Raw genomic sequence first — 12,242 nt, 5'->3', positions numbered from 1 at the left:
TAAACATTATCAAGTGCTTGAAAACATGTAACAGCCAAGTGTCCAGCCATTCTTATATTTGTACATTTACACATGTAAGAAATGTAAAAAAGTGACCATTTCGAACTTTTGTGACAGTGTTTGAGGAGCTAGAATAAGATCAAATCTAACATATGTGTTTGTTTATTGATAAAATACATTTTATTGTTTTAGACCACATCATGAACATACGGTTTTAAAATAAAGTTCTACAAAATACTGTGGCTCATAAGTGTGCTAGGCAAAACTATTTTTGTTCCTGGCTGGCTTTATGAAATTACAGTAAGTGTTGATCCTCACTCATCACAACTGCCTGAATTGCTTGAACAAAGTGTCAAACCTCTGAGGAGCAGCTATGTGGTTCTTGCTGTTCTTCATCAATCCACGATGAAGACCCATCTGTCCCAAAGTAACGGTCACCAAAGTCTCCTTTAAGGACAGCGAATACACACCCACAAGATTTTAGTACAGAGTGTAGTTTTTTTCTTCTTCTTATACTTATACACTACCATTCAAAGATTTGGGGTTTGTCAGAATTGTTGGTAACATTACAATAAGGTCCCATTAATTAACATTAGTTAATGCATTAACAATAACTAACAATGAACAATACATTTGTTACTGTATTTATTAGTCTTTGTTAACATCAGTTAATATTAACTGTTCATGTTAGCTCAGGTCCATTAAATAATTAAAAATGTTTAATAATGTATTAGTAAATGCTGAAATTAACATTATTATTAATAAAGGCTTTATAAGTATTTTTCATTGCCAGTAAAAACAGTGATATTGTAAAATATTTGTACAATTAAAATAACCGTATTCTGTTTTAACATATTATGAAATATAATTTATTCCTGAGATGTTAAAGCTGAATTTTCAGCATCATTACTGAAATCATTCTGATATGATGATTTGCTGCTAAAGAAACATTAATTTTTTTATCTATGTTGAAAACAGTTGTGCTGCATAATCATTTTGTGATGCATTTTTCTTTTCAAGATTCTTTGATGAATAGAAATTAAAATAAAACAAAAAAGTTTATTTGAAATAGAAATCTTTCTTTTTATAATTTATAAATATCTTCACTGCCACTTTTGATCAATTGCATCACTACCGTTCAAAAGTTTTGGGTCAGTAAGATTTTTTTTCTTAAAAAAAGACTTTTATTCAGTAATGTATCTGTCAGGATCACTCACCTATCCCTGGGATGAGATGAAGAAGGTCATCTAGGCTCTTGTCCACAGCAGTGGTGATGATTTTGACACGAGGGAAGGCATAAGCCACTGAGGAAACTCCCAACTCCGCCATCAGCAGAGACACCAACACAATCTTGTCTTCCTGGACATCATGGTCCTGTATATACACATACACACACTCACATTCAACAAATGAAAACAATGAAAACATTCTAACAATGAGTTCTTGCCCCTAATTTATTTCCAGTCAAAAAACGCTTTGTGTAAACGTGTCTAAATTATACTGCCGTGCAGGGTTCGCACTTTTTGTTTGTACATTTCGGAAGGAATGAGGTCTACAGCAACATACCAGCAACACCCTCACTGCCATCATGGCTGCCGCTCCAGTAGAAACGGTGCTATCCATCAAAATCACATGGTCCTCACTGATGTCTCTGGGCAGTCGCAGGTAGTGCAGCTAAATGGAAGGGGAGGGAGTCATAGTTACCACGGAAACAAAGTGAGAAAGAGGGAACCACAGCCACCAAAAAGAATGAAACTGAGGAGTCAGGAGATCTCTGTTACCACGGAGACAGAGACCAACAGGCAAAATGGTCAAACAGGGTTTGCGGAGAGCCGAGAAAATAACAGAGAAAAGGCCACAAATATAAACAAAAAAGCATGGTGAAATGCCAGGCATAATCTGTGTCCAGAAAAAAAAAGGCATGTTTAATATATAGTCAAACTAAAGCCGGGCGTAGACAGTATGATTTTTGTTGTCGTATGAGCTCCCAGGCGATTATTTTTTCATGTCAATCGTCGATGCTCTTATGGTTGTGGCTCGAATCATGTGAGAAGCATTACAAGCCGAGCAGAGTACCTTACAGGCACGATAATCTTTAAACGTTTAAAAAATATGAGACGTCAGCCTGAATTTGACCAGTGTATATGCTCTCCCCTATTCTCAAATCATACAACATACATACATTATACAACCACATCACATAGGCTACTAGCGACCCAATATCGTGCACATACACTGACACAAATACATACTGTTCTCTGCTATTCACCTAGTCATTTTCACATCTCTTTAATCATTTTTCGTTTCTATCAGAAGCTATAGCAGCAAAATTGGTAACTCAATTCTCTGTTTAGTGCCAGAGCTCATGCGATTGACGCCAGCTCGCCATAGGCGGAGGGTGAACCGTAAGGCTAAGGAGATGCACATTCCCTTTAAAAACACATTTAAATAGATTTACATGAAATAGATTCAAGTGTCGCCACACAACCTACACATCGCAGCATAAATGCTCCTCATAAACTATTTTATTATTAAACGGAAAAAAGCAAGCATACTGTATGGGGGATTTGGTATGGCAGAAAGCACGGAAAGAGGGCTCCCTTTATAGCCACTGAAAAGCTGTCACTCATCTTAGTTCATTGCGATCTCACAAAGTTCTGTTATAATCAATGAAGCTGACTGCACAATAAATCTCTTATTTACATAATTGTTTGTTATAAAGAGGATTTGCGAGCGTGCAGAACTCAGAATCCACTCACCAGAGTTTTTGTTCAGTGCTAACTTAAACACCTCTGATTGGCCATTGCGTTCAAGAAATCAACAGATATGTTTGTGATTGGCTAAATTGCTCAATGCTGCAAAAACATGTTGTAAATAGAAACCTTTGATGTTCTCCAGAGTGCAAACACAGATACGCACAGGATCGTTTGCCAAATATGTTTTGCCAATATGCTATTATCACAGAGAAAAGCTGCCCATAACTGCAGATCTGTTTCCTTTTCTTTCTAAAAGCAGAAGCAGCAGCGTTTAAAAAAAAAAAAAAATTCTGTTGAAAAACTGTTATTGTCCTGTGTTACCTCTGGTTCTCCTGAATCCAGATTAGTCTGGATCAGAATCTTGCCAATACGGACGTCTTTCCACACGGCTCTCAGTGCAGGCTCCATGGTCTCACCTGCCCGAAGAATGGACACACCTGTGATCTAGAAAACAGGAAGACGTGCTGCTACAAAAACCAAGATGATTCCAATCAAGTAAGAAATGTTCAAATACTGAAAATGAACATGTCAGACACACAAATTTACCCCTTTCCCACTGAATCTGCGCCCCTGATACTCTTGACCTTGTGGTGTTTGGATGGTACAGGCCTGTAAAAAGGACAGATATTTTTGTGATGACACACATTGTACAGCTGAGAAGATTTTTTTTGCTCTGCATTCATTAAGAAGGGTGACAACAGGTCAACAAAAGAGAAACATAAGGTGGTTAATGTCATAGATAACATTAATATTATTGATAAACCATATATTTATAGGTTTTTATTTATTTTAAAAAAAAGTATAATTGGGACTAAATTAATTGGGATTAACTAAAAATAATGAAAAATAATACGATTAGTCTTGCCGATTAATTAGCTGGCATATAATGTCATTAATTCAATCAAAAGTTTTATTGATGTATATGTGTGATTATGGGCGATTAATTTGATTAATTAACTGGCATATCATGTAATCATGTAAATAAAATTGTATTGACATGCGTGATTAATTGTGATTCATTTGATTGATTAACTGGATTATTTAATATTTTTATTGATATATGTGTGACTAATTGATATTAATTTTATCTGAAGGAACTCTAGTACAGTATTATTACATATTACAATACATTGCATATATGTGTGGGATAATTCATACCGGTGACAAATTCCTTGTTTGTTTTGCATACTTAGTCAATAAAGTTAGTTCAGTTGAAGATTCAAAATCAATTCAAATTCAATTGGCATATTAATATACATTTTTATTAACATACGTGTGGTTATAAGCAATTCATTAATTAATTAATTTGATGACTTAACTGTCATGTAACAGGTCATGTAATTCACATTTTTAATTGAGCACTAGGTATACTTTAAATCACAGTAGATTCAGCTTTGATTGCACAACAATATCACATACACACAGAAAAACACCCACACACCTTGGAGGGTAAGAGAGAGAGCGCGTGTTCAATCAGCAGCCGCATCAGTCTCTTTGAGTAGAAGATGAACTCGTCACGGCTGGTGTCTTTGTTCCTAAAAAAACAAACAGAAAAATTGAGGAGGTGTGCATAAAAGACGCAGAGAAAAGGGTGATGCAGGCCAGTGAGTCATTATCCTGATTCACACATGTGAGGAATTCTGAATGGCACCCGCAACAGATGAATGGATTTCAAAAACACATTTCAACGACAAGCATTAACTCCTTAAAGTGGGCTAATCTTTTGATGTGATTCATATGACACTCACCACTCACCTGATGATGGTGTGGAGACCTCGGACCTGTGGCGTGCTTTCCAACACGCTGAGAGTCTGAGGGAGAGGCTGGGACTGGTGGGCCGTGGACAGGAGCGCCCTGTGTGTGCGTGTGCATATGAAAGAGAAGAGATATGAAGCAGATCGGCACTTTCACAGATAAAAAGATGCCATTTGTACACCTCAACATAACATTTCTAACAATGATTGCAACACTAAAGGAGCTATTGTGGGTCGTTTGCATGTTCATACACACACATGGACTATATAAAAGAGTAAAAAGCATGATTAAACAGCTTCTCTACCTGACACTAATCTCACGCTGCCGAGAGAATGCATGCAACAGAACAGAGATGAAAGATCAGTGAAAAACAGTGAAAGAGAAAGAGTTAGCAGGCTGAGAGTTTGAGTACTTAAATAAGTACTTCTTTGATAACTGTTTACTTCATTGTCCCTAACTTTATATATAAAATCCAAAAAATAGAAGTTGCAGAACTTCTATTCACGGACAGAGGGCGCCGTTTATGCGTGTAGTGTGTGGAAATGTGAAGGAGGCTGAAAAAGCTTCAAGTCGTTTTAACATGGAAAATGCCCCCTCAGATTTTGAGATGATATTGGAAAAAAACACAGCTACACTAAAACATGTCAGTTTTACATGATAAACACTAAGTTGTTAAAACCTTTTTCGTTTAACGTGTTGTCTAGGGCAGACTACCCTCTTTGGCTGGAACAATGGATAAGATTACTTCACAGGACACATTTTCCCACAATACCCCTTTTCACTCACCTCTTCTAGCTGGCTGTGAACATGCTGAACGATCAGGTCAATGGCCACCATGTTACCCCCACCTGTGTTTGCAGGAAAAAAAGTGAATAATTGTAACATCTGTATTCAAAAGGCAATGATAACTGCAATTATACACTGCAGGAAATAAATATTGAACTCACCACGTGGCACTACAATGTCTGCAAGTCGCATGGTGGGTTCTATGTACTGCTCAAAGGCTGGTTTTACAAACTTATTGTATTGTTTAATCACTCCCTCAATGTCACGTCCTCTCTCTGTGATGTCCCTCCTCAGCCGCCGTACCAGCCGAATATCCGAATCTGTATCTACAAAAATCTTCATGTCCATCAGCTGCAAAAAAAAAACATAAGATGCCTGAAGATATGTTAAGTTTTCAGTTGTAGGATATAATAAAAGAGATATTTTCACTCAGAGCAAGATTGAGTCATCATATATTTAGTAATCAATATTCCCTGAAAAAAAAAAAAAGTAGGCCTACATTTGAAATGCTTATACCTGCAAAATGTTATGTTAGGAATATACTAAAAGCCACAAAAGACAAAAGTTCAAATGTCATGGCTATTTAAGATGGATCTGTGATAATGGTCCCTCATCATCTTCCTTACTTCATCACAAAAACATTGTTATCACTTTACTTTGAGTTTTATCAGCATTTAAACATTCAGAAACTGAAACATTTCACAATACCTGCAAGAGCTCTTTGTCTGCAAAGGACAAGATGCCTTCAAAGATAATGACGCTGGCACCATAGACGTTTTTCTGGAAGAGGGATGAAAATGTAAACACCATCAAACAACTGAAATCTTTTGCTGTATCTGTATCCTTGCCATCTGGAAATATGTGAAACATCTGCCACACACACACACACACTCACCCAGTCTTTCTGGCGTCCATGTGTAGTGAAGTCATACACTGGGATTTTTACACTTTTCCCCTGTTTAAGTTTCCGCAGTGTGCTCTCAAGCAGCTCAAAGTCGAAAGCTCCCGGATGGTCAAAGTTATAGTCGTTCTTGGCTGCTAGAGCTTGTTCCTCTCGAGACAGGACCTGCAGATGGGTAACATAAAGGTTGCATGTTTGATCACTGGTGGGGGCGCCACAGACACAGGAAAGATCACAATCCTGACCTATCACCATATGTGCTTTAACATATTCATATTTTAATCACATCAACCATGGCATCTGGGCCGGCTGTTGGTAGTATGTGTGAAAAGATGTAAAGGGTTACATAAAATGTAAAAAAGTTTAGATTAGTTTGCCCAAATATGAAAATTCTGTCATTCATGTCAAACCCCTTATATGTTGTTTTTTTCCTAAGGAACACAAAAATGTATTAAAAAAACATACAGCGTGACCAGTGTAGCCTAATTCCTGAACAAAGTCAATATATTTTAGTCAATAAAGCCAGAATTCTGAACAAATGCTTAGGTTCTTTTTGGTGACTTAAAAACATACAGTGTGGCCAATGAAGTCCGATTCCCGAACAATTGACTCTTAACTCTTTCCCTGCCAGCATTTTTATTTTATTTTTAAGTTGCCAGCCACTGCTAGCATTTTTCAAAAATGCACAAAATGTTCATGTCCCCCAGAATATTTTTTTGTATGAATATCTGAACATGCAATATATCAAGAGAAAGAACTGAGCCTCTGCTTTAGAAAGAAAAAAAGAGAAAACTTTAATTCTGGCTTAATGCATTCTTTTTTTAATCAACAGTTGAATATGGCTCATAAAAAGTTTCATAAAAAAGCAACATTTTGAGCAAAAAGCTGAGAAAAACACGAAAAAAATTTTTTTTAAAGACTATTTGCTCAGTGATCAAAACATAGATAAAGCAGATCGAGTCCATCATCAAAGCTTGCACAGTCCTATAGCCTGTCTTCGGTCGACATTTCATTTAACATTAGGCAGTTTTGATTTATATGCTGTTTAATGTTGATAATCGCTTTATTTTACATATGCATCTGCTCCGCTTACATGCTATCGCTTGTTTCTGCTTCGTCACAAGTCTTTTGATCAGGAGATTGTTCTCTTTCAGAAGATATGTAATTTCCTGATTTGTCTCATAAATGGGGGAAGTTTCCATCATTGGTGGGGAAAGAATTAAGAGACAGTTCTTTTAGATAATCTTGAGTAAATTATGACAGAATTTTCATTTTTGGGCCAACTTCATTAAAAAGAAGTGGATACATGCAGCCTTGCTGAACAATGAACAAACAAATTTCCACAGTGGCCATTTTGATTTTATATACAGTATGTGTAACTCAAATGTGACTGGCTGAACTGTTTAGACTAGAGTGTCAGTCATTAGACTGCAGTTTGTGTGGTCATGTGTTGGAACAAATGGATTCACACAGAGATAAAGGAGGAAGGAGAGGGATTACAGAGACTTTCAGAAGCACTTGATTTACCAGATTAACTTTACATGGTGGACCAATCGCTCATTCAGATCTCACACTCAAACAAACACACACAGATGACCAAACTTCTTTCTCATAAACACAAACACCTCACCTTATAAAACGAGTCCATAGATAGTAAAACAACCCAAGGAACGTCCAGAGCTTCAATGATTTTATTGGCTACAGTAGTTTTTCCAGAGGCACTGCCTCCACACAGACCTGTAACAACATTATTACTTATTTAGACGTTCAGATTTAGTATAAGCTCAAATCTTCAAGAAAACCGAATAGGGAAAATATTGAAAGGCTTTTAAATATCTCTATTTAAATGATCATCAGGAAGTCAAGTTTCTGTTCACTCTTGTTTCCATCTACTCGTACCAATGACAAAGGCCTCTTTAAACTGGGCTCCATGTTCGTTGTACCAGGGCGGTCTCCCGGCTGTGTAGACGGTACGAGTGCCGGTGCGAAGCAGTGGAGGTTCTGTTTTACCCAGAGTGCTGCTCTTCCTGCGAGAGGTGCTGACCGTGGGGAGGAGCCTGTCCAGAGAATCTTCACCACTCCCACTAGACCAAAAAAAGAGAATTATTCTATTATAAAATACATTCAACATGCAGAAACAACTATACAATAAGACATTTATCGATTTATTTCTCAAAAAAATGTGAACACTGTTTCTCTGTGGTTTTATCAAAGCATTGCTCTGTCTGACCAACCAACACAGCAACAGCAGCTCAACCAATGGGATGAGATTGGGGCGGGGCAATCTCTATGTCCAACCAATGGGATACAGGAAGATTGTTTGGGAAACCTTTTTGACACCAGTCAGTAGGCTACTATTCTTTTTGCTGCTCCTAGTGACACATAAAATACAACCTTGAGTCTACAAAAATTGTTTATACAGAATAAATAATTTTTTTTATTCTGTCCCCTCAATAACAAAGCATGTACCACATAACTAAATAAAAGTTGTTGCTTTTAACAAAATCTGACATGTAAGAAACCAAGTAATTCTTCAGTGTTATTTTTTGCCTAAAATCAAGATTAAAAATCACCATTAAAAATCTTTTCCGTTAACTGAAATGAAGCTGAAATAAAATAAAATATAAATATTAGATGAAAAACTTAAAGGAAAATGGGAAATGTTCTTGTCCAATGGTCCAAATGTTCTTGTCCATGCCTTAATTTTGCAATTTCCTTGGTGTTGCATCCTTCTCACAGGGATTTAATAATTGTTGACTTTTCAGTGTGAGTTAAATCTCTTTTTTTGGGACATTTTTCCTGTTTTTCCTCACGTTAACTTATATATTACTTTACTATAAATGATTATATACAGAATTAATTATAAGGATTTATTTGGTTTGGAACTGGTAAAAGTGCTTGAAAAAAAAAATATGATCAGAATATCGACTTGCCTAATAATTATGCATGCACTGTATAAATAATATAAAAATAACACTGGTAGGTGTATGTGTGAATGAATGTATAAACTATCTTGTTGTTCAATATGTCACACGATTGATGATTAACTGAAACAAACAAGCTTTCAGTCATATAAAATCTATGTGAACTAATTTATTAAATTTATATTTATATTTGTATCAACATGAGTGACTAAATCAGGCCACTAGTCACATTCGAACACAGAGCAAAATGGAAAGGTAGTGCTGAAATTATATATGGTAAAGTAATAGCCAAAAGATATAACTAATTATATTGGGTCTGAAATTTCAACAAAAAAAAAGTCTCAAAATCTAGACTATAAACAAGATAAAATAATCAAATGTTTTCAGTGAAAAGGTTTGAGAAAACAGCAGCTTCAGCACTCTTCACAATGATTTACTCTTTAAATGCATACATCGGTTTCAGATTATATCCAAGCGAGTGCCCAAAACTTAGTGCTTAATTAACCTTTTAAATACTTAACAGTGCATTTAATAACTTACCCTCCATCTGTACGGAGAGCCCAGCAGCCTGATATTCTGGCCCCTGTGTATCCGGGCAGCGTGCTCATATCAGCTGAGAAAGCCTGACGGCTGTCTTCAATATGAGCAATAAAGGTCACATTTTTATCGAAGCTCAAACAGCCCAACACAGATAAACCAGCTAATAATCACAGATGAAGCACAAAGCCTGGGTCACGGAGAAGGCGGACATCATACCGTTCCTAATGCACTAGCAAAAACACACGCCTGCTTAATCTGCCTCTGTTTTAGCAGAGAACCCTTGAAGTTTGAACGTTAGCTGACCACTAATGTCTTCAAGAAACCTTTTAATGGATAGAAAAACAACTTTTCTTTGTGTCTGGATACTGGCTCTCTCAGTGTGTGGGCTTGATTGAATAAGAGGATCAGTTCTACAAGTGATGTGGATGGAAAGTATTAATAGAACCAGGTGATAGAGACAGAGAGAGAGAGAGAGAGAGAGAGAGAGAGAGAGAGAGAGAGAGAGAGAGAGAGAGAGAGAGAGAGAGAGAGAGAGAGAGAGAGAGAGAGCCCAAATAACAGCTTTACTGCTGAGAGTTCTCAGTTGGTTGTCAATTTTGTCTCAGATGTTTCTCCTGCAATCCCTTAGGTGAAATAAAGTTATAAAGAAACAATAATATAAAACGTAATGAAAAGCAAAGTTAAATCATTTGTTCTTAGAAGAATTTGAAATTCCATTGATTTTTTTCTAGTCTCCTCTAGTATTTTCACTTAAATTCTAAAGGAGACATGTGAGTTTACTGACTTATTTTTCTCAGGAGAAAAAAAAAATAAGAAAGGGAGAGATCAGAAATGTCTTTCTATGTCATATTGCAGGGGTTCCCAAACTGGGGTTGACAAACAAACAGCGGAATTGCAGTTGGAGTTGATGAAAATAAAATCAAAACAAAATGCTTATAGGCTACTAAAAATATTAATATTTTTTACTTTTTGCAGGTAATTATATTAAATTTTTTGTCATTTTCTGTCTGAAAAATGACCCAAAAATATCTCATGAAGCACAAATATCCAAATGTTTGGTAAAAAAAAAAAAAAAAAAAAAAAAATTCTTATTTTTGTTAGACACCTGAACTTATAAAAGTGAAATATAACAATAATACCTATATATTACAATAATACCTATATATTATAAAGAACTGTAGGGTCAACTAAAACGGGCTATTGTAAAGAATTATACACCCCAATATTATTATAATAATAATAATAATAATAATAAGTGTATTTAAACGACATCTCAAAGGTCAAATCTCGGTTGTTGATCTGTTAGGATGTGATCTCTCCATGGTGTGCTAATGGGAACACATGTAGTGTTAGGAGGGAGACCTCAGTCTATAGTTCATTATAATAATAACGCGTCATTAGCGCGCAGCAGAAGCTTGCTGAAACTGGGACAGGAGGGAGGGAAGTGGCTTAACTAACGCAATGCTGATTTAGGTTCTTATTATGATTAATTTTCTTTCATCATCAGAGCAACGAAAAGTTGTATTCCGCTGTATGATGAATAACCGTTCAATACAATGCCAAAAATAAACAATTATTAATTGGCTCAATGTAGGTCAATAGCAACGTAGGGAAGAGGTACACCTGCGTCAAAAAAAAAAAAAAAAAAAACGCACTGACGCTTTCCATTATAATTTCGTATATGCCTATATGTTTTTAGAATAACGGATGTTTCGCAGACAGCTGTGCTGTGATACCTGTTCGATCGGCTTGAGTTTTTCCTCCTGCACTCCATCTCACACAACATTATTCTCCACTCAGATGATCCGACTCGCCATGAAGCTGGACTGGACTGTCAGCTGTTAATGCCTCGCGAAACGCATTGTGGGAAATGTAGTTTCGGCACGCTCTGTGAATAGTGAGGGTCATTATTTCACAATTCAGTGCCTTTTAAGTCCCAAATACAAGTAATGGCGTTTATGATTTTAATTGTTTGAACTAAAATGTGTCTTAAATGTCTGGTTTAAAAATAGAAAATAATATGTTTTTTTAATATATTAACCTATTTCATCAGGCCTCAAATTGTACCTGTTCAGTAATGACATCACAACAGGCCCGTTCACACCAAGAACGATAACTATAAAGTAAACCATTAATATTAGTGTCCACACCAGAGGAGGATTTCGTTCTGTTTATTCTAGCACGTGCTTATCTGTCACTTTAAATGCTCGCGCGGATTCTGATTGGCTGTCAGTGTTTTTATTGTTCTTTGGCTGTGATTCCAACGATATCGTTTCTCTATGCCGTTATCGTTATAGCTGTGGTGTGAACTCTGCTATTTTTTAATATTGAGAATATTGAAAATAGTATTTTTAGAACTATATCTTTATAGTCCTTGGTGTGAACAGGCCTTTAGGCCAACTCTAAAGAATTCAATTCAACATGAAAATTATTAAGAGAATTATAATCTATATATAAAGATATAAGGAATTATATCTGTTTACTCTTCTTATGATGAAACAAATGCACTTTTAAAAAGTAGGTTTCATTTGTTTTATTTTTAAAGCTCAAAAGGCACTGATTTGTAATGACCCATATAAA

The 12,242-nt window shown here is 36.1% G+C and overlaps 1 protein-coding gene across 2 annotated transcripts; it reads right to left on the bottom strand.

Annotated features, from left to right (window-relative positions):
* Positions 1–146: 146 nt before the first annotated feature.
* uckl1a (uridine-cytidine kinase 1-like 1a) lies at positions 147–12,186 on the bottom strand. 2 transcript variants are annotated; one of them, XM_082189313.1, is made up of 15 exons: positions 11,399–12,186; positions 8,098–8,282; positions 7,829–7,935; positions 6,193–6,363; positions 6,006–6,077; positions 5,459–5,648; positions 5,298–5,359; positions 4,816–4,832; positions 4,512–4,610; positions 4,198–4,291; positions 3,303–3,365; positions 3,078–3,200; positions 1,567–1,674; positions 1,218–1,374; positions 147–447 (listed from the first exon to the last, which is right to left on the bottom strand). In XM_082189313.1, exons 1-15 carry the CDS (start codon positions 11,446–11,448, stop codon positions 353–355), a joined length of 1,593 nt encoding a protein of 530 aa, XP_082045439.1. In that variant the 5' UTR covers positions 11,449–12,186; the 3' UTR covers positions 147–352. The 2 variants fall into 2 exon arrangements, with proteins under 2 accessions (XP_082045439.1, XP_082045440.1); XM_082189314.1 differs by lacking the exon at positions 11,399–12,186 and adding an exon at positions 9,663–9,754.
* Positions 12,187–12,242: the final 56 nt, after the last annotated feature.

Source organism: Leuciscus leuciscus (genome assembly GCF_965113295.1).
Source record: "Leuciscus leuciscus genome assembly, chromosome: 13".
Taxonomy (NCBI): Eukaryota; Metazoa; Chordata; class Actinopteri; order Cypriniformes; family Leuciscidae; genus Leuciscus; species Leuciscus leuciscus.
The sequence above is the reverse complement of the archived record's forward strand: the minus strand, read 5'-3'. Positions and strand labels throughout refer to the sequence as shown.